This window comes from Pezoporus wallicus, unplaced genomic scaffold, assembly GCF_028554395.1.
Source record: "Pezoporus wallicus isolate ANWC-B61680 ecotype Strahan unplaced genomic scaffold, APGP_CSIRO_Pwel_v1 scaffold_3294, whole genome shotgun sequence".
NCBI classification, from domain to species: Eukaryota; Metazoa; Chordata; class Aves; order Psittaciformes; family Psittacidae; genus Pezoporus; species Pezoporus wallicus.
This window is the reverse complement of record NW_026635478.1, coordinates 11,654,918-11,677,759: the sequence shown is the minus strand read 5'-3', so window position 1 is coordinate 11,677,759 and position 22,842 is coordinate 11,654,918. Positions and strand designations below refer to the sequence as shown.

The 22,842-nt window shown below is 39.4% G+C and overlaps 2 protein-coding genes across 6 annotated transcripts in view; one reads left to right on the top strand and one right to left on the bottom strand.

The window, feature by feature from the left end:
• GYS2 (glycogen synthase 2) overlaps positions 1 to 6,683 on the top strand; it is a 42,874-nt gene extending 36,191 nt beyond the window's left edge. For all 4 annotated transcript variants that reach the window (XM_057428173.1, XM_057428146.1, XM_057428156.1 and 1 more), the window contains 4 exons: positions 1,778 to 1,873; positions 3,326 to 3,489; positions 4,616 to 4,696; positions 5,762 to 6,683. In XM_057428173.1, the coding sequence (XP_057284156.1) occupies positions 1,778 to 1,873; positions 3,326 to 3,489; positions 4,616 to 4,696; positions 5,762 to 5,983 (563 nt within the window). In that variant the 3' untranslated portion in view covers positions 5,984 to 6,683. The remainder of the gene's footprint in view (positions 1 to 1,777; positions 1,874 to 3,325; positions 3,490 to 4,615; positions 4,697 to 5,761) is intronic.
• Positions 6,684 to 9,708: 3,025 nt separating this feature from the next.
• Positions 9,709 to 22,072, bottom strand: SPX (spexin hormone). Of its 2 annotated transcripts, none has more exons than XM_057428120.1 (7): positions 21,966 to 22,072; positions 14,838 to 15,050; positions 13,806 to 13,886; positions 13,616 to 13,673; positions 12,957 to 13,019; positions 12,263 to 12,349; positions 9,709 to 10,348 (listed from the first exon to the last, which is right to left on the bottom strand). In XM_057428120.1, the coding sequence occupies exons 2-7, from the start codon at positions 14,841 to 14,843 to the stop codon at positions 10,290 to 10,292; spliced, it is 354 nt and encodes a 117-aa protein (XP_057284103.1). In that variant the 5' UTR covers positions 14,844 to 15,050; positions 21,966 to 22,072; the 3' UTR covers positions 9,709 to 10,289. The 2 variants fall into 2 exon arrangements, with proteins under 2 accessions (XP_057284103.1, XP_057284114.1); XM_057428131.1 differs by having other exon boundaries at positions 14,838 to 15,043; positions 21,966 to 22,051.
• Positions 22,073 to 22,842: the final 770 nt, after the last annotated feature.

The following is a 22,842-nucleotide window of genomic DNA, read 5'->3' as shown; positions in this document are numbered from 1 at the left end:
TGTTGATGCAGAATAGCTTGCAAGCCAGTTTCTTCTGGAATCCTGAAAAAACTCTTTTGGCTCTGTTTCCTCTACAGTGCAAAGGTCTTACTTCTGGCAAAATTTGGGGGCCAGGTGGTATAAAATGGCATCTACTGACTGACAGCTACTCACATTTGTCCCTGCGTTGGACCCTTTCCCATACTCACATGTAATCTCTTGATTTTATGTGGCTTTAGAACTAAAAAATCATTTTAAAACTTAATCCTTATCTTGATTCAAGAATTTTAGAAGATTAAAGCAGTATACATATTGAAAAAAGTAAGACAAGAAATCTGGTGCTACTAGTTGACGTAGTTCAGTGGATTTAATTCAAGATAACAATTAAGTTTGATAGAATTATGTAATGCCTTATCAAAGATATTCACCACAAATACAAGCAGTGGTAAAAAAAAATCGCAGAATTAAATGGAAATTCTTAAGGATACAGAGAAAATATAGTTTCTGACTTAAATAATTGGGCTCAGATTTACAAAAGGCATTTACCACTTGATGAAATCAGTGCAAAACTATGAACTTGAATACCTATGAAGATCAAAGCATAGCTGCGTGGGGTTTTTATGTCCTCCAATATGCATTCTACAGTCTTGATACACATCTGAAAATTGGGATGTCCCTCTGAAGAGCATTTTCTGTAAGCCAGTGACTCAGAATAGAAATATTGCAAATTTAGTCATTCTCCACAGCTATTTCCCTCCAAATAAGTGAGCTATTCAGTTCCCAAGTAAGATAACTGTCTTGCATTCTGGTAATTTCTCTTCCTGTTCTAATCTCAGCTGAGGTATAAAGAAAGTGTGACAGCCAGAGATGATTTTGAAGAGAACGTTAAAATAAAACTGGACAGAAAAGTTAGACTTGTACTTGGCGGTTTTCAGGAAAGCTGTGGTTTACACTAATTAAAAGTGTATTTTCTCATTCCTTTACTAATGCAAAAACAATTCTCTTAGTTGATACCCATTTAAGTCCTCCAGAAACAAAAAGTGACATTTTAAAGGTAGATTTCTAGCTCTCTTTTATAGGCATCAGTTTACTTATCCTATGAATGAAGGCCATGTAGATGGCTTTTAGCATTTCAATGACTAGGGTATTGATCTGCTGTCTTAGGTTCAGTTTAAGTTCACCAGCAAAAACTCTTTCAGCCTGAGTAAACAGTTATACTTACAGACAGTGATGATAGAAATAACTGTAATAGATGTATACATTTTCTAATTTTATAAAACTAGATCCACAAATACTTTGAATGTGGTCCTGAGTTAATGGTAGTGTTTGTTGGTTTTTTTTTCTTGCTATAGGGACCTGTTCACAAACAACAAATATCAAAATACAAAGTTTAACATGCTCCTGCACTTAAGAGATTCACGTTTTTATGTAGTTGCAAACATGTGATGATCATAATTGTAGATCAGGCTTCAATTTAAAATCCAAGCTAACAGTCCAGAGCATATATTGGGGTTCTCAGTTTCAACACTGGACTCCCAGAAAACTTTCAGTTTGGCTTCTGGGAAACACAAAAATATGTTCACAAAAACAGTGTGAAATTTTCTTTTTATAATTACTTTTTCTTTCTTCTTTCTTTCTCTCCAAACCCACAACAAAGCATAATAGTGTTCACTTGAAATTTTCAGGGCAGCTCTAGTGTTATGGGACCTTCTGTCTGCCTGTTTTTCTTTTTTCTCTCAAGGTGAAGCCATTCAAAGCATATTGTCCTGAAATGTTTCCTGTCTGTTTCTTTCGGCAGCTGAATGTACTGTGATGGGCATTCCCAGCGTAACCACAAACCTCTCTGGGTTCGGCTGTTTCATGCAGGAACATGTTGCTGATCCAGCGGCTTATGGTAAAATTTTTAACACTACATCAAAGTACTGACACTGAGTTGGGAACGTAAAAAGCACAGCAGCGATGCTGTTACTCCTCAATTTCGTGCTTTCACTGGTGCAATGGAGTTCATTGGGTAATATATTCAGAGCTCTGAATATCTCATTATGTTGAACATGCCATTCGAGCTTTCATACTTATCCAAACCCTTTCTGGTTCTGTCTTTTTTTTATCCCTTTAACCTTTTGTCTGCTTTATCCTTCCAAACTCAGTATTCCTCCTCCTCCCACTAGTTTCCCAGCACTTCCCTTTAATGACTCAGGTTACACTGTAACGCTATCAGCCCTTCAACAGAAGCAGTGAAAATCTGCTTCTGTTTGAACAGTCCAAGAGGGATGTGCTGGGACTTTAAGGCCAGTGAAACTCACCCCACCAAACAAAGAATAAATTATCCTTTACACTAAAACGTAAACCTGTGAAAATAAAAGGAACCCACTTACTTACAAATAAGAATCTGTTCATGAAAGTTGAGGAATGGTTTGTGATTGGAGTGTGGTGAGGAGGAGGGTAGCCAACTCCTGTTGTGTCAGGACAATATGTCAGGACACAAAATGCGTCAAAACTAGGGCCTTCTGTGTCTTCTGCGCACAATTAGGCAGTGACAGCTCCACACTAGTTCCAATTATGCCCTGGCCTTAGGGGAAGAGGTAGAACCTGTTGCAAATACAGCTATGCCTGAGTTACCTGAGGCATATCTTTAAGAGCCTTCAGACTTGCTCTTCTCTGCCAAAACACAGATGTGAGTGTTGACACAAATTACTTGGGGTCACTGAGCACTTCAGTTAAGGTAGTTGTGTTTCTGTCTCACCCATGAAGATAGCTGAGGTATGCTACCTTCTTCTTCCCAACACCCTGGTGTAAAGAAGGTGGCAAGAATAAGATATTGATCTCAACAAACTATAGAGGCGAAGTTTACCTTGGCATCTCTGCCAGAATTGTACATTGACTAATATATGCAAGTTAGCAATCTCTGTGGAAACACTGGTATTTCTACCGGAAACACAGCCTCTCCACTACAGGATGATTCTGATCATCCTCACTCATAAATTTTACTGCAAACTAGGAAAGCACTAGATTATTTTTTTAAGCAGTCAGTATTTTATCTAGAAACTCTTGAATCCTTTTGGACATACTTACACAACAACAATAGAGCCTCTGAGTTTTGAATAATTTGCTGAATTTCAGCCTGAAAGGTAAAGAAAGTTAAAATAAAAAATGCATATTTCTCTGCAGCTTTCCATTCCATTAGAATAGCAACAAATATTCTAGTCATAGCTGCCTTCTAACATTAAAAAGAACATATAATACATGTAATGTTTGTAAGACTATGTGACGGAAGGTAGAACGGAAATGTAAGAGGTCATATCCCATTTTCAGTTCCACTTGACTTCACCTTTTTTGTGTCCTTCAGGCATCTACATAGTTGACAGGAGGTTCCGCTCACCTGATGAATCATGCAACCAGTTGACTCAGTTCCTGTATGGGTTTTGTCAGCAGTCCCGTCGCCAGAGAATCATCCAAAGAAACCGAACCGAGAGGCTCTCAGATCTGCTGGACTGGAGATACCTAGGCAGGGTGTGTGAAACTGTGTAATAGAAATACTACACATTCCAGGCACATAGGTCTAACTAGCAGTCTTTAGCATTATGCTACAATGCAAGGAGACATCCCTGCTCTGAAAAGCATCTCTCAAAAGTGCTAAAGGCAAAGCCTGCCTTTACAGTGTAATGTTTTCATTCTCCAGTGGTAAGGAGAGATATGACTTAACTGAGTAATTTAGAGCAGAAGCCAGTCATGCTGGCTGAGGTCATTTTACTCTTGGTCCTAAAGGCCATGTAAAAAGCTTGTGTCTAGCAACCCTACTTGTGTCACTGGCAACCCTACATTAAGAAGGGTTTGTGCTCCAAAGTCATCTGTATTCTTCCAAACATCCTACCTGTTCTTGCTGCTGGGCCTTGAGCTCCTCAACACTCCTAAATGACCTCTGTGCCTTGAAGGCAAAACAATGGGTTTGATTTGACATAGAAATCCACAGGAGCAAAGAAGCAGATGCACATGCATCAGTTTTTAACTATTTTGGACCTTGTCCTGCTCTGTCTGTGTGAGAACCTTTCTGTTTATATGATTCTCAACACAGCATAAGACCCTGATATAACAAGCTATTTTTATCATGCATGTGACACGTACTTGTGAATATAGTGGATACATAAATATTTTTGCCAAATTCTTAAGTACAAGGCTTCATAAATATTACTCTCTGTAACTGTTATGCATGCTTCCTATGCAAGGATGAGTCCAAAGGTTGTGTATATGTACAAGTGCACACTTAAAGATACAAATTTTCCTGGTTAAAAAAGAGCCAGTTCTATCCTGAGAGATAAAGAATACCTGTCAATCAGTAAGAACTACACTGTCTGAGATGAATGCTGGTTTCTATCTTAATGCATTGGTCTTACAGAAACCTTATTCAGCTTCTGTTCCAGACTCTACTTCAGTGTGAATCTAATGTGAATGTTTCACTACTTCATAGCAAGTGCTTATTACTAGCAGTGATATCAGTTGGATTCTGCTTAGCTGAAAACAAGTATGGCCTTTATTCGTCATTTTCTTTTAGAAGATACTCATTTTAAGTTCCTATTTTACCTGTTTAAATCTACCCAAGACTTCCTTGACTTGTAAAGGCTTCTCTTTCATATTGCAGTATTACATGCATGCCAGACACTTGGCCCTCAGCAGAACATTTCCAGATAAATTTGAGATGGAACCATGTGCTCCACCAAAGGTAAAGCCTGCTTTTAGAGATGAGTTCATCTGCATTTTAGCTATTCTTACAAAGAGAGAGGAGTGTGACAGTGTGTGTGTACGTGTGTGTGTGTGACAGAAAGGGAGAAGAGAGTTAGCAAGGTTTGTTTTAACTGAAGGGAAGTAGGAATTAATAGTTAAAAGCTCAACAAGTTATAGTCCCAGCCTCTAGTCAGTTGTAATGGCATCAGATGCAAATACTAGGAATACCAGATGCAACACAGGGACAGTTTTTTGGGTCATTTAGAATGACCTGGTTGGCACTATGCCACTTTAGACCAGCTGAGGAACTGGCCTTTGAAATTTTTATTAAAGAGTGGCAGCTTCTAATTTTGGTTCTGATAAATGTCATGGAGATGTTCTGCACAAACCAAGCAGAAGAGGAGCTGGGAAAGGACGCTCTAGGAAAAGTGAGGTAAAGAAAGCATCTAAGCATGGTCTGTGAGGAGGAAGCTATGGTTGGAACTGCAAGGGGTCAGTTTAAAGGTGTTCTTGCATAGTGCATATGATCACTGAAGTGAGAAGGGAGGCTGCTCAGATCTAATATAAGAACAATATTATCTGACACCAAATCCCCAGCGCATCTGGAGAGCAACACATTTGTTTTTAAACAAGAAGGACAAAGGAAGCTCAAACCAACCCTTTCTTGTCTCTGGTTTTGCAGATATTGGCATTATAACTAGAAAACAGTTTTAAAACTTGACAGAATTCTGAATTTCGATAAGCATATTCTGACTATGGGGTATCAAAGGATTTCATCCTGCATTGACAATTTTTAGGATCAGTCAAGGTAGTCATATTTTGCAAAAAGGAGTGCTAGAAGGGCAGCATGTTATTTATGCCACAGGCTAAAGATCATTGCCATACAAGCAGAGAAGGACTGAGGGGATGTAGGGTCAAGGGAGTTTAATTTTAGAAGGCAGAGCAGGTCTAACTTACATCCCACCATTGGTTTCCTTTGAAGTGCTAATATTCTTAAACTGCTGTATACAACTAATTGAGGAACACTGTGATAATACATACAACATGCTTCTCTCTCTGCCAGACGGAAGGTTTCAGGTATCCTAGGCCTTCATCAGTGCCACCGTCACCTTCTGCCTCTCAGCATTCCAGCCCTCACCATAGCGAAGGTGAAGATGAAGATGAGGATGAAAGATATGATGAGGATGAGGAGGCTGAAAGGGATAGGCAAAACATCAAGTCTCCCTTTACCCTCGGAGCATTGCCACAAGGGAAAAAGAAGCAGCACGGAGAATACAGGAACTGAATTTGTTGCTCTCACCCTGGCAAGATCTCTTCATCCATTCAACAGTTCTTCCTGTAGGTTCCTAAGCTTTCTGTTAAGGACAGTATGATATAATTAGGGGAATCTTAAATGTTATTTGAGCTACACTGTTGTAAATCCTAATATTATTTCACCTTAAAAGTATTTTAAATGACAATCCTTCTGTGCCCCTTTGAGATAGAAGAGATTTCTCAAGCTTAATAAACCTAGAGAATGAGACAGTCCCCTCAGGAGCTTATACAAACTGCGGATCATAACTTTGTCTACATAATCATCTGTATTAATTATAGTCTATGCTGATAGCTCCATTATGGGTGTCCCAAATTAATTTCTGCTCATTTATGTTTCCCCTGTCCCTTCCTAAAATAATATGAACTTTAAGCCAGAGCTCAAAAATTTAGAGAAAAAAGTGTTGCACTGAGGAAACCTTGGCAGGGTTAAAAAAGATATGTGGGAAAGAAAATGGTGTTCCTTTTTACTTATGCTGTTTATTGTAAGCTTACATCACTTAAAACATGGTTTTTTACAGTACACAGAAGTGTCTTGATCCAGTGGTAAAACATACTTCCTGTGGAACAAAATAAAGTCTTATGCAGTGGGCATTTGAATTTTAGAGACAAATGGAGTTATCTTTCTGAAGTCACTTAGACCCACAATAAACAGCAGACCATTTATTTTCTGATTCCTCTTGTATGTCTTTTTTGTTGCTTTCATCTTGTCTTAGGTTCTAAGGTTATTAATAAACTAGCTTGGGAGGAAGCTAATGTGACTTGGCTAAAGACAATGACAAAATTTCCTTATGTTAGGCCTTTCCCTGCAGACAAACCTACATGCCATAGAGCAGTGTGACAGCATTTAAAGATGAGTAACTCTAATTCTTCCAATTGCCCAATTAATCCATGGTCTATTTCACTTCTTTGAGGAAAGATGTGATTGTAACAGACAATGCTAAAACAATTCCAAGAACACATTTGCTCCACAGACATAGTATCGAAAAGCACCCGAAACTTCTAAGTACTTGGGGAATAATTGAACCCCACAACAAGAACTAGACATTATCTTCAGAAAGCTTTCAAAAGTATTTTAATTCTGAGAGATGCAGAGAGTGCCTGAACATGCTCTTCAGAAGTAGATCTTGACTTTAAGATGTTAGGAAGGAGATTTGTCTTTTGTTTTGGAAGTTTGCGCATCAAAAATTTCTCATGCTGTTCAAGAAAAGACATTTGCAGGAATTGATTCAGCCTGTTCTTCAGCAGGTAGGATGATGTAAATTTTGGAGGTATTTGCCTTCACTGCAAATCCCAAGAGGGAGCCTAGATGTCCTCTTTGATTAGACACATACCTTTCAAATGCTTAACATTTGATGACATCGGTCTTACTGTAGAACATATAGAATAAAAGTGATTAGGTGCCTATTTCTATTTTTGGCCACCCAAAATCAGTTTTAAAATTGGACTTTCATTCTTAAGCTGATTTGGATAGGTGAATGAATGCCTGTTCTCAGAAGACAGGTTCAGGCTTTTATGGCAAAAACATAACTGGATTTAAAAGGAGTCACTATTTTTTAACCATGTTAAAAGTAATTAAGGCAATGAGTAGTTATTTTTTGTATGAAAGTGGTGAAAGTAAAGATGCTACAAACATTTTGCTTCATACAGTTTACTACTTGGAGAACGACTGCACTTTGCGAATTCAGAAATGTATATTCTTCCCCAAAGTGCTTTAATCAGAGTTAGCTCACAGAACCAAAGACTGGCAGAGAGTTTCAACAAAAGAACATTTAAAAGTTATATAGACTGAAAGTTAATGTTCTCTTAAAAAAAAAAAAATCAAGAAATCTATAATTATTGCTTGTATTTCAATGCACTGTTGTATGGAAGAAGAGCACTTCATCCCAAGTTCCCTGCCACCAAAACTGCATTAGCATCATCTGAGAGTGATCCAGCACTTCCTCAGTTGCCTAAAAATGTTTCAGTTGCCACAAGCTCATGAACATCTGTTTACCATCAGCTTCATTTTGGTGCTGAAAGATGTGATCACTGCATACGTGTTGTAAATATTTTTAAATGATGGAGCCACAGCACAGGCAGTATGGAAAGTGGAAAGGTTTTGCTAGGGTTGTGTTAAGACAGCTACGCTCGTTCTTTCTGAACAAGTCCCAGAGGAGAAAAATAAGCAAGATGCATGGTCTGGGTTACACGTTCTCTTAAATGTGCTTATGGTGTCTGAGTTCTCTGGGAAGAGCAGAGAACTGTAATGACATCTCACACAAATCCAGCTGTGTTTGATTCAGCACGCTCATATGCTTTGAGCACCTGCCTGGTGACAGAAAGTGCACAACTTCTGAGATGTGACTGATGTGAAGATAATGCCCATTCTTCTCAGAAATGGTCCTTGAGTGGCCAAAGTGACCTCTGCCTCATGCCTCTAGGCTTATTTTAGTACTCTCTTGAACGCTAAGACTAGCCATCAGTAGCACGACAATTTAACTACAGCAAAGCATTTCTGCCTTTTGGATTTGCAGTTTTATAGGGAATGGCTTTTTGTTCAGACAGATTGCCTAACTTAAATGCTGCACATTTCTAATAGTTACTGATATCTGACAAGCTTGGTAGCAGCTGTCTCTTACATAAGTGATTATCTGCCAGATTGAAAATGCTAGGGTTTCACAAACCACTCACCAGCATGGCAGAATGTTTATTCTGTTCCATGGTATTTGTAATGAATTGTTTAAGCTAGTGAGCTTACATCAGGACTGCATACAAAAAGCTGGAAATATGATTAATACAGTTTTTCTATCATTTCATTTAGAGGCATATGAATTTCATTATAGTAATAAACCAAAGGATCTATAATATAAGCCTTCCACTTTTGTCTGATCATTGACTGATCATACAGTAAAATATGCTGAAAAGTAACTTAGATATTCAGAGTATGATAGAAACAAAGAGCAATTAAATGAATGAAAATATTCTGATGGATATCATTGGTGTTTAGATGAAGCTCATCATGAATGCATTCTGCCATATAACATATACTGCTATTCAAAGATACATTGGTGCTTAAAAATTAACATACAGGGACATTTTTATTTCTCCAGTTATGTTCCTCCATGAAATAATATAGATTGTAAACAGTTACTGAAAATGCCAACAGCCCCATGATGGAAATTAATTCCTCCGTTCCTTCAGCTGCGTTTCTTTTGAGGAGAAGCCACATTGTGATTAGTGTGTGTTAACAGTTAATTAGTAGTGTCATGAGAAAGATCAGAGGGAAGTAGCATTGAAAGATGAAGAGTATTACTTGAAGGTTAAAAAAAAACAACACAGCTGCTTGGACACAAGAATCGTGTGGCTGTTTTTTAATTACATGAGAACTGCAGAGGGCTTTCCAGTTAGACCACAAAACTACACAAATGATGTTAAATATGTCTTTATCAGCATGGAATGATAATAAACCAATTTATGCTCCAGTTTCACAACTCAAAAAGCAGGCCAACAAAAAGCACAGTAACCATGCAATTAATATTCTGTGTGCCTGCTGTCATGTGTGACACTAGGTTTGTCCCTGGTACACCACCACCAGCTCCAGCAGTACTGCAGATCCTGAAAAACAGCTGTGACTGTATGCCACAGGCATTAATGAGGCCCAGATCCTGTAAGACCTATCCCCACGCTATCTTTACGCGGTGGGACTTGCTCAGTAGGATTGTTCAGACTATACATTTCTGCATGCATGTAACTGGGACAGCGCTGAGGGCTAAGGAAGTGCTGTTGCCTATTCTCTGTGGCGACAGACATCTGCAAATAAAAAACCAAAAACCACTGTCTTCACAGTCAAAGATAGCTGGATTGTTTTAATATCTCACTGACTTTATTAACGATCAGCAGTTTACAGGGCTGGCAGCAAAGTGGTGAAGTAATTACCTTTAAAAGGGCTTCAATGCACAGCTGGATGAAAAGTGGTAAAAGATGGCTATTCAATGACTATTGAAAGAAAATGAAGTCGTTGTCCAAAAAGACAGTTTTAATCATCTTTTCAGGTAAGACGGTACAATGTATTTTAAATTCTAGGTGGGACATACAAAATGGTCTAAACAAAGCAGAACCTGACAAATACCTCCTTTATCTGATCTTTATCAGTAACGTGTAACCTGTTTGCATTCAAAATTTTGCAATACATATATACGTCACTCTTTGGGAACTGAAGTGAGGATGGATGAAACACTCTGTTTGCACAAGACATGATTTCAGGGTCTGTGCAATCCAAATGTCAAATTTGAAATATTTCACCAATTTGATAGCTTGTCTGTCAAGTAGGCAGGGTGATCACTGTTTTCTTCTTCAACTGTAAGACAAGACACAGTGGGGAAAATTAAGCTGTAGATAAGGGAAAGTTCATTCAGTAAAGCTTTCAGGAGACAGATGTGCCTCAAGCACAAGCCAAGTGTAAAGTGACTGCTATGCTAAGAGATGTAGGCATCTGTAGAAAGAATCATGCCTTCTCTCATTTTAAATGTAGGAATTTTTCTGTTTTCTGAAGTGCAAAGATACAAACCACGTCCAGAAAGGTATCTTAGTACAAGGCAGAATTTTTTCATGCAGAAGAAAATAACATATTTAGTTTCTATTTGCACACTTCTCTCACTCAGGAGGATTCTAAAATCACTGGAAAGTGATCTTCTGAAAGTGCATAACTTACCCAGGTTTGGCTGTTTTGTTATTCCCTACTACAATGGTGGCAATGTCACAGTATTTTTCAAACAAGTTGCCAGCTCTGCTTAGCTCTCTGATATATGTCACATTTTTTCCTCAAGGGCTGTTGCTGTTCACCATCTCTTCTGGAACAGTAGCAACAGGCAGGAAAATACCACTAAAATTTATGAATTGTGAGCTTCAGAGGATTTTCCCTTTCTGTTAGTGCAGAAATAAAACTTTCTGTGATTTATCTTTAGAACTGCTCAGATATTTTGCCCAAAGCATTATGCTCATTGTTAATTCTGCCTTTTCTCTGTCACTTAAATGCCACTGAATTCTTTAAATAGCAGAGTTCTGCCAGGGCAGGGAAGAGAGAGCCGAACACAGAGCCCCAGCACTATATGTTGATAACAATCTGAATAAGGAACAAGAAATAAAGGATGAGAAACAAAGGTAGCTTTTAGCCACCTTCTGTTCCTCGCTGTCTTGAACCAAAGAGGGGAAGACCTAAACTTAAACAAACTCCTGGGCTTGTATATGTTACAACAGCCTCCGCAGCACCCAGGAGCCAGAGCACAGCATAGTCTCTCGACAGGCTGTAGGGTGCATCCTCCTTTTACAAACTCCCCGTCCCCAGCTCTATTTCCCAAAAATAGACTATGTAGAGGTGAAATGTAGAAAGACAGAGGACAAGGGTAGCATAGATTTAGGGTTTCAGCCTTGTGAGCTCTACCTATGCATCAGACAATGAGCAGTTCAGGAAAGCTGGCTAGGGTGGAAAGGTGAACTAAAGCAGGGCAAGGGAGCAGGGGAACATAGGATAAGGGAGTGCAATGTGCATGAAGGAGAACACAAGTTGCTTTAGCCCGACTCAGTACCTGGGTTTTGCTAGGGGGTGTTGCGGAAGGGAAACATGGGTTCTGAGGTTCTGGAGAAGCAGAAGCACATGGGGAGGAAGCATGTGATGAGGACATACAGATGGGAAGCTGGGAACACATGAATAAATTACAGGATTTTCAGGATATTTCAGAGCTCTATTTCAAAACGTCCCCGGGACCCTTGTCAACTGTGCCAGCAACAGAGCTTGCAGAGGCCAGATGTGAATCCCACAGCTCCTCTGCTGGGGCTTTTAAGGATTCTTTTAAGTCTTTATACCAGCATATAAGACCCAATGGAGGAATGAAAATTTCACAAGAGAACAATATTCTGCAGAAAAAGGAGTCCCAGTAGAGTTCTGTTCTGGAAAAATCAATTCAAAATAGCCATTCCTTTGAATCTAAACCAATGAAATTCTGAAAAGCAAATTCAAAGCAGAATATACAAAATTTTACCTACTGTCATTTACCTGATTCATGTAGTAATCTGTGTAAATGTACACTCTAACACAATACATTCCTTGGAAGGTCTCATTTCAAACCTGAGCAAGCAGCTGCATGGTACTTGCCAGATGGGCTTAGACCACAACAAAACTAGACCTTTTAGATTAATTTACTAAATTGTTAATAAATGAAATAGTGACAAACCTTGTTTTAAAAAGTCAGGGTAAGACAAAACACACATTTACCTTTTTCTTGCGCTTTCTGTAAGGAACTAAGGAACAGTGCAGCAGCTTCAGAAAGAGATAAAGGATTTGTGTTTTGGCTGCGTGTTTCTAGAATTATAAGAAGAGAGATGCATGGTTGGTTAGTGTTTGATGGTATTTCTTTGGTTTGTTTTTTTGCTTTTTTATCTCTACAATGAAAAACCCAAAGAGAAAAATAGTGCTGTTGTCTCCCTCACACTGTAACATTCTCTACTCACAATCACCCAGATGAATATTTAACACAGAAGACACAAGAGATCTTTATAAAAAGCAGGATATTTCAAAGTCCCTTAAAAGGTAAAAAGAATATTTAGTTTTTTTCATATGTTCCTTACTTTGCTATAACATTCTGTTTCCTCCAGAAACATTCTCTGTCTACTTTTGTCATCTATCAGTTCAGCACAATTAATAACTTGATTTTTTCCAGTGGAAAACAAAAATCAGAAGTACTGATGATAATGCCACTTAACAGCCAGGTTCACCTGGAACTTCCATAAATGAAATCATACAGGTGCACAAGGGAGGAAGGTCAGTCTTTATCGTGTACCTTTTTGAATGAAGAAACTAGCAGAAATAAGTTTGTTTCCTTGACTATATCCCCTCCAGTTTCCACAGATTTCTCCCATAATCTGAGGAGAGATCAATGTGTTACATATACTTGTCCGCATGTACTTACCAAGCTTCATTCTCTCATACAGATCGTTTCGCTGGCTCTCATCTGAGATGAATCGACGTCCCTCTATAAAAGCAGTGGGAAAAGGGTGAAAACAACCTCCCAGGTCTATTGGTATTCCTACACTACAATTCCTGAAGTAGTATTTTCAAAATACAAAATTACATCATTACTTCTACAAACATAAAATGGGAGGCATGAGGGTCTTTCCATATCAGCAGGAACCCATCTTGAACCATAACACTCCAAGGCAAGAACCCCCTGTTACTTTAGAAGATGTTTTAATAAAGCCTGAGTGAAAATAAGGTATGATAACTATATCCAGCCTGTCTTAAACCCCCTTTAAGTTTATTTCAGATAAGGAAACTTCTTTTCCGACAGGTTTTACAATCAAGCTTCCATCAACTTTTTCAGTACTTTGTTTTGCTTCACTTCTTCCAACACTTGTTGTTTCTTCCATTTGATTTCTTTAAAAAATAATAATACTGGTGATACCACTGTTTCAGAGACAAGAAGAAATAAGTAATTAGTATATCCCTGCAGGCCTCAGAACTTCTGCCTCCACAGCATCCTCAGGGATTTACTGATTGTATGGGGCAAAGCAGATTAGGAATTATCCAGTGGTAAAATTATTTCCTCAAAATGAAAAGAGTGGGACTTACGTGCACCCTTCAAATACAGCATAGCCTGAGGAGTCCAGTTTCTCCTTTGGAAATAAGCCTTTGTGCCAAAAAAAGAGAAGAGCCGTGTCAGCACTGCATGACATTACTAACTAGTACAAACACTTAACTGGCACCAACCCATGAGATTCATGGATGCTGCGCGTTCAGCCTAAGTAAGTGAGCAGTTTACCTGAGGTGCACTCCAGGAGAAAGATACCAAGAACGCTGCCAGGAACAGTGCCGTTGCAATTGCTGTCAGTTTACGTAGTCCCTGTGCACAACAAAGAACTGCAAGGTACAGGAAGACCTTTCAGATCCTTAGATCCTCTCAACTTCAAATCTAAATGTGAGGGTATGTCCAGTCTCTCCTCTTTCCCTGTTTTGCTGCCAAACCTCCTTTTGCTCAGTGACTATTTCACTGATTTGTACACAGTGATCTCATGGGAGGATGGATGTTAAATCAAACATATTATATTCTCTTAACTCCTATTCATTACAAAGGTACCATACCGGTGAGAAATGCCACCGTCACAAGCACCTTTTGTCCTCCTATTTACAAGGATATTAGATCCTCCAGAAAAAAAAGAGAAATGTACAGTCTAAGGGGGAAAAACAATATAAAGTATATCTTGATTTTACCAAACCTTGAATCATGGAGTTTAGACAACAAGCAAATGCAGGGACTTGCCATTTCAAACAAAAGCCAATCAACCAGGAGAGCGCATCGCTACTACCTCAGGAAAAGAAAGTTTTTAAACTTAGCATCCTATTTGCCTCAGCCATGATTACACACATGTCACGAGACAGGATTTTTGATTCTTGGAGCTTGTTTGCTGATGCAGCACATGCAAATGAAGCATTGAGCGTGAATCCTCTGCAAAAAAGTTGCATCTCTGCTTGTTCACACAGACCATGTTGTTATTTATGTATTGATACCAGTGATGTGCAACAGAGAGCACCTAACATTATGATTCACAGTAGTTTATTTCACCCTGGCTTTGAGAGCATGTTCTGCTCTTAATGTTCTTTTAATGCACTTATTTCAAGCACACTGAATAGAATTATGTGTCTATTTCTTACGTTATTTTTTTTAAAGTCAAAAATAAATTATTTCAAAGTTAAAATTCGTAAGCCCCCCCTGCTGCTGCTAAATACTATACTCACATGAAAAAGTATTCACTGAAAACTAAACTTTCCCATGCATCAAAAGAGTTTCACTCACCTTCATACTTTGTTCAGTGGCAAATCTTCAGCCTTCTTTTCTTGGGATAACGTGCTACAAGATCTCCTACAGGTTTGGGAGTTCCCTTTTAAATCTTCAGAGTGAAGGTACCCTCCCCTTCTGTGGCGGGGCGGAGGAGTGTAAAGGGATCTCTTGTCAGCCCTCTAGATGGAGAAGTAGAAGGTCTGATGACTCCTGAGGGAAACCTGTAGTCTTGCAGGAAGTCAGAGAAATGATTGAAAGACGGATACACTTGCAGATGCACCCCATTAGCCAGGTGAATACCTTCTGAATACATCAGCATCAGCCCTGTGGATTTGCAACACGTCACCTTCTTGCTAGATGATCGATAACGACAGCCAGAAGCAGGTATTAATATGCATGATGAGTGTTTACCTCGGATAATCTAACATATATCATATTGCTATCCATTGCGGAAGCTGGAAAAGTTAGTAAATTACTTTCCAGGCATAACATGCCAACATCAAGGAAATGGTGACTTTTCCAGAGTTACTAGCTTATTCCTACTAGGTATAGCTAGTAGTAATGTACTAGGTTATTCCTAGCATACATTTAGAAGATGCAGTCTCTTGTTTGATTCTCTAATACATTTAGAAGATGCAGTCTCTTGTTTGATTCTCTAACGATCTCTCGCGTCTAGTTTTCTTATATGCAAGCAAAAATACAGAGCTCAATAAAAAAACCCCGAAACCCTTCCAACCTCTAACAGTCAGAAACACTTTTCTGTCTCATGGGTTGGCTGGAGTAAAAACCCAGATAACGGGCTCGAATAGGTCAAGCAAGGGAGCAGTAAACAGAAAAAAGTCTCGAAGTGGGAATCAGAGAATCCATTTCCATAGGATACTTCTAAGTGATTGTTGGACTTACTGTAGTCATGGATAATGGATGAGAGGCAAAGCTTGTGTAGCTAGGGTTTTTATCTCTCCTCCTTCAATTTTTCCCTTTGTAAAATGGGAGAGGGACGCAGAAGGGGAAGCAAAGCACACAGGAAGCTAGAAATCTGCTGATTAGAAGACTGGCCAGTAGGCACTTTCCTGCAGCAGTCTCACAAACTGGACCACCCTGTGGTGTAACAAAAACACGGGTCTGTCCCTACGTGTGACAGACATGCTCATGTATGTGGAGTCTGCCTGAGGAGTGTGCAGATAAGTACTGCTAAGGTTTGCCATGAGGTTTTGCCTGATGTGTCTGTGGAGATTGCTCTGATGCACACTGTTTGTGAAGGTGCAATTACTCTCCTGCTTTTGTGTGGATACTGATCTGTTCTCTGCTCGTGCCAGACAGAATTGTTTGTGAAATATACAGAACCGGCATTTGCTGCTGCTTACTCTGGAATGGATAAAAGAAATGAGAGAGAAGTTCAGGTTTTAGCCTCATGCAGCTCTTGCCATGGCTGGGAGCTATCTCACTATCTCTCTATCCTTTTAAAAAGGCCATGCGATGATGCACCCTATCCAACAGAAGGGATTCTAATTGCATCTACTTCAATGTGAAGGTTACATTTTCTCTGCTCAGAACAAAGACATTTCTGGATGATGTTTAACCCTTAGCCTTAGCAGGGGACTATGCATGGCATCCAGAAGACATTTAACAAGCAGAGACTTGGAAAAGATAAATAAGCTACTCACTTATTCCCTCCTGGAGTGACCTCAGAGCTTCTCTTTCTGCACGAGTCACAGGGCCAGAATCAAAACACACAACTGAGTCTGTGAAAATAAACCCCCTACATTTGGTGTTGGTCAATGTAAAGTATATTCTCTTCACAATGGTTCTCCTTGTGGTAGAAAAAAACCAGAATCTGTTTGGCACTGAAAATAAGCCCTGGTTCTCCTGCCACTGGAACGAGATAACACAAAATAAACCATGAAGACAACCAGCTAAGTCCCTTCCTGTGGAACTAGGGAGAAGGAGAAGAGAATAAGAGACATGGAGAAAGATTTATATTGTTACCACACTGTAGAAAGACAACTTCAGCTGTTCTTATCCTTTGACTTCTTTGCAAAGCCTGAGCTGGTCTGAGTTGGTGTTGCTGTAGTCTCACTCTCTCTTCTAAACCTGGACGTATTGCTAGAGTCCCAGTTGTCCCCTTGTAGAGACTGGGGGTTGGCTGAGGCTGCCTGTAGGGCAGCAGGGAACTGAACTGAACGGATCAAAGCTGAACTGGCTTATTTGGGGCCAGGTGACCATCAGCTCAAGAGCAAATGAAGGGTCTTGACAACATTCTCTCAGATTAAATGGTTTTAGTGCTTTTTAAGGGTTTGGGTATTTTTATTTTTTTTTCCCAAAAGGTTCTTATTTTCCCCTTAAATTATCTGTGCCTTTGTGACTTAGGGCCCTAAATTCATTTATTTTTATTATGACCAGTGATTCTAAGTTGCTTTGCTGTTTCAAAAAATATATATATTTCTGAAATCTGTAAGAAGTCTGCAAAGCTGCAAGAAGTCTGCATGCAGAATAAAAAAACTCCAGGCTTGTCGGTTCTACTTTAGTGACTAAAATTTAAAAGACTTCTCTCTTCATAGCTTTTTCTTGTAATGATCCTATGAGAAGGTGGTCATTTCACTCTTCCCAGAATTCTAACAACTTGTAGAATGGCATATGGGACATGGTTTATTTGCAAACAGCAACAGAAGGCAATACTTTTGGAAGGAAATGCATATACCAAGAATGTTTGCAGTCACAAAAAAAAAAACCAACATGTGGATGTGTATGGGCATATGTAAGCTTGTACTCTTGAAAAATGAAGTAGCCTATAATTAGGTTATGGATCATAACACACTAAGAAACTACAGCACTTCAAGATGATGAGCTGTACATGAAACACTCATTGTCAATGCTGCCATTTCTCAGCTGATTTACATAATTGAGGAAGTGGCTTTGGCATGTAATCAATACTCTAAGTGAAGGAAGTAGTGAAGCTTGCTGTAGCAGCAGGACCCCTTATTAGAAAGAACACAACCTATTCTTATTCTTAAAGATGTCTAAAGGGCAGAGGCTGTACATGATAAAAAGCCAATTTCTGGGATTGAAGATCCATGCTGAGGTGAGTGAAAAAGTTCTCATGTGATAGGGTTTTAACTAGTGGGGTTAAACATACATCACTGAATTGCATCACACCTGATTTCCAAAATCTTCCCCTAAAAATATAGGCAAGTTATTGTGCCTCTCTATTTTTAAATTGCTGGTAAAGACACCAATAATGCATTGCTTGTTCTTGAGTAAAAGGTGTAGCTATTGTGTGTAGGTGGTCAGTAGGCATGTCAGTAATATGGCATTCTGACAGTGTTAGGGTATACAGCTCCTGAGATGTATGACCTTTGTCTCTTGTGCATATTCTCATTTCCTTCATCTGGCATCTGAACAGCACCTAGCATAGTCCACTTCTGGCTTGGACATGCTAACCATAGCATCTCAGAAAGCTGTGAACTATCATGGCAGAGTCTGCAAAGTAGCAATAAACAAAGAATTCTGTGCTTAATTTGCAGTGAAGAGATTTAAGCTAGATTTTAAGGCAAGTTTTCTAACAGTAACAAAGAGAAATAGAAATAGGACATAGAAATAGACAGCACATAGATATAGATTGCCTTGAAAGGCTGTGAATCTATTACCACAGAGTAACTCAGAGAATAGATTACTCAGCCCCTTCTTAGGACTCACTGGTGAACTGATCCTGCTCAGAAACTTGATGCTGAACTGTACAGCCTCAACATCTTCTTTTGGGCCTGCTTTTTGTATTTCTGTGATCTTTCAAAGCTGATTCCAGACTTCAATCCCATGCATAGTGCCCAGGCTAGAGTGAAATTCGTATACAAGTTCCATATTCGCCTTGTGAAACCTGTTGACCAAGTAAACCTTATCTGCAATCCACCAATACATTTTGTCAGAATTTTATGTCACACAAACATGTTTATCAGTATCATTTTTCAGAATAACTTACATAATCATAGAATAGTTTGGTCTGCAAGGCACCTTAAAGGTCGTCTGAGTCCAACCCCCCTGCAATGAGCAGGAACAGGTTCAGCTTCTCTGGGAAGTTGTATTTTCATGGTGCAGCTCTGAAGGAAAGAGATTCTCTCCGATATAAACCAGATACACAATTACAGAGGCCACTAGTTGTTGGCTCAAAGTTTATCTAACTAACTAATCTGTCGCACATTCAGCACCATAATGTCTGCAGGCCTGATTCCAGTGCTACTGCATAGCTGCTAGCATTGGTTTTCTTCTTTTCTCTAGACTGTCTGAGAAGAACTGTACCAAAAACTGCTTGAGGTACAGAACAAGCTGTAGAAAAGTCAGCTAGGGATAGTGCAAATGCCTCGTACAATAAAAGTAACAGAGCCTTTGTTCAGGACTACAGTTTGATCAGTGCTATTCAGGTCCAGGCACTACACTTTTCAGCAGTATATTGATGAAAGAGAAGAACTTCAAGGGATGTTTATAAAGTTAAATATGCTATGTGGGGTGAGTAATGTTTAAAACTATCAGGAAAGTGTAGAAATTCACAAGTATTAGAAAGGTGTACACATCAGAATGAGGTACTGCTTCTGAAGTCTGGTGCACCATAAGATGTGTTCTTATTGTACAACATTTTTTTTCAGTAATGGAGAAGTCTGGGCCAAACGCCAGGGAAAAAAAGTCCAGCTGAAGAACAGTTTTATCCAGTTTGAAAGTTGGAAAAGAAACCTGACCATCTGAGTATAGCCATTTACAAAGTGCATTAGCAGAAGCTGTCCAGCTCTTCAGACAGGAAGACACTACTGAACGTATCTCACAGAACATATTATGTTTCTCTAACGACAGAAGCATCAAAGGCCAAGGAGTCATCTGACCTTTTCTTCCACCGCCATGAACTTGGCAAAGAGGATTATTGTCTTTGTCAAGCAGCTACCTAGCGGGCTATGAAGGATGATGAGCATTACGCATGCAGTCATCTCCTCTTGACTGAGTAGTACTTTTGTCACACAGTCTCACCCATGGAGCTGGGAAAGAAATGTAGGCTGCTGCTGAGCAGCTGGATGCTGACATTTTGTTGTAAACAGTGGATGGAATTGGGAGAGACAAAAAAAGGCAAGTTACACTGAGAGACTGCATGATAACCAGACGGGTGTCAGAGACTGAAAGAGCCTGCTCCATGCTCTTAACAGACAAAGTGCCCAACCTCTGTGAGCATGGTCCATAAAATGTGCAGCTTCTTGGTCAAAATGGTTTTCTTTTCACATACATGACGTGAGGGATGGGGAGGTATAGATACCTTTATAGAGAAATACATATAACTATATGTAAAATACATAAATTATGTAAAGGAAAATGTTGTTAAAGGCTGAACAGGGAACCCCGGGCAGTTATTTTCAAGAGAAACCAAATACGTTAGGAGCTCTGCTGCATTAACATTTGTTAAACATTGAAAACATTTGTCCTCAATATTCACCCATGCATGCTGAACATAAGGTACACGTTACCCTTAAATAGCATGTATTTCAATCCCACCGTGCAGAGAACAGGAATGCTACTAAAATAAGAGGGGTTTTCATGTTACGCTGTTGTAACAACAAACGTTTGAAACAAAGCTTGACTCTAGAGGAAGAAGTCCAATATAAGGTAAAATAAATAACTTGATGCACCAGGTCATCAGAACTGACAGGCATTTTAGATGTTCCCAAAATGAGTGGGAAACCACTTCAGCCAGGCCTGTGAGTACTGATCTGTATCAGTCCACAGTGAAGCTCTAAGGAAAACACAGTGCAGCACAGCAAAGATGGACTGTGAGCCACTTGGCTCGAATTACACACCAGGCAAATTGGGAGGGTAGGAATTTCCTGCTGCTGGACCCTTCCCCACCACCCCCCTAGCCTGTGGCAGGCTGGGATGTGTCATTTCTCCATGTGTTGGGAGAAGTCTGATGGGCTGTGCAGTTAGTAGGCACTGAGCAGGCAAGAGTATTCCTTCAACAACATTTTTCTATTTCCAGTTATTTGTACAGCATATACCCAAAGATCCACGCTCTTAGAATGCAAATCTTTTTTGAGAATTTAATACTAAAGAGAGGACTTGGTTAACAGTCCTAATTCAAAACTCTTTTTTTGGCTCACAGAACCAAGCGCAGAGCAGACAGTGACGCAGAGACTCTTTTAATACATCAGCCCAAGAGACTTCAGTGTTTGACTTCCTTTAAAAGGTAGTAAGAACTATGAAATTTATGTAGTGTCTTGCTACTCTGCTCCAACTGTCGCAAGAAAAACCATGAGAGATCTGCTCCTGCCTGAAACTTTGCAGTAGGTGGGAAAAGTAAGACAGAACTGCTAATAGTAAGTAAGAAACATCCCAGGCACCTGAGTTGAAATGCATCAGTAGGCTATAGCATTATTTTCTTCACCATTTTAAAAATAAGGGTAGGATAACAGGGAGACTTCAGGATGCATATGAAATTACAGGCAGGTCGTTTAACTGCAGGAGAGATGGGGTTGGGGGAAGAAGAGCTAGAAAGCTGGAGAGGGATGTTTGATTTGCACCTCCTTGCAGCTCATTGCCCCTCCCAGACCTAAAGCTGAATGGCAGCCACAAGTGTACCTTGTAAAGCTGATTTCCCATCCAATGAGTTCTCTGCTAATTTGAGTAGCATAGGCCATTTAGGTAGCCCTCCTCAGCGGGATAGCTAAAATAGCTTTAGTTATCCTGTGCTATCTCTACCAGAGAGGAAAAGAAGGTATTTTTACCATATGCTAGAGTAAGTATGAGGTGTTGGGCTGTTTCTTTTTTTTAAATGGGGAATTATAAGCAGCATTTAAAAGCATATTGCAAATGATCAGACTAGTATTCTTTAATGGAGTGTTACTTATATCTGCTTGAAAGCTCTTGTGTACTTACAGAATGTAATAAAATCCTACTCAATGTTTTTAAGCTTTTCTTTGTATCTCTAATATAGGAGACTACTTCAGCTTCCTAGAACTTATTTTTAAGGAGTAAATCTTTTAAAATGGCCATAATAATAAAAACCAGTCTCTTTTTAGAAGTTCTTCTAAAATTCTTGGTGTTATCTTTTTTTTTAAGTGTCCCTGTGGCTAACAAACACTTAACCAGTTAAGGAATTAAGGTAACGTTGCTACTTACAGAAACAATGCTAGAAAAATAAACTTGGAGATCTTGAGTCAGCATATATGAAAGCAAGCTGGTGGCATGCAGGAAGCTTGTAATAAAACACTTGAAGTAAAACAGTGAGTGTTCAAGTTTCTTGCACTCTAGATTAGCAAATACTTACATGTGCTTTTTTTTCTTTGCCTCACAAGGTTATACAAGTGGCAGCTCTCGTGTTAAATGCTAGTGAAGCATGATGCTGATTTTGGGAAAAGAATTGCATGGGTTTTTTTTACCTAAAAGCAGGGAGCAAACTTCTTGGGGAGTGAGAGGTCGCTTCCTTTTGTTTCTTGATTCAGAGTTTGAGCATAAAGGCACAGTTCAGTGAAGTCTGTATCCTTCTGGGGACAAGATGATATTTGTACTATACAGGGGGAAATCCCCTCAGGGTCAAGGAGTCTGGTGTTCTGCCCCCGTGAGCAGCCATGTCAGTCCCTCTCACGTGCACACGTTACCTTGTGAGCTGTACTTGCAAAGGTGCTGTTTAATTTTCCTCTCCACCCCAACAGAAGTCTGGTCTCTGGTAATGCTATCCTGATAGGATGGCTATGAGTAAAACCCCAGTCCCAGAGGGTTTTACTGAGGATGGTTTTACTAAGGTTTTATCTGAGGATGGTGGTTGTCAGACATGTAGGTTATACAGTTAACATATGCTGGAATCTTCACTGCTTCCCTGTTTATTACTTTAAAGCACGTATTGGGTTTTGTGTGTGCTTTGGATTTTGCTTTTTAATGTTGTAGATAATCTTCTGGAGAGAAGCAATACAGTGTATTTTCAGAGCTGAGGAGTTGAAAGTGATAGAGTGGTGGAAGGTATGTATGTAGTTGCAACACTAGGTGCAAGATATCGCTT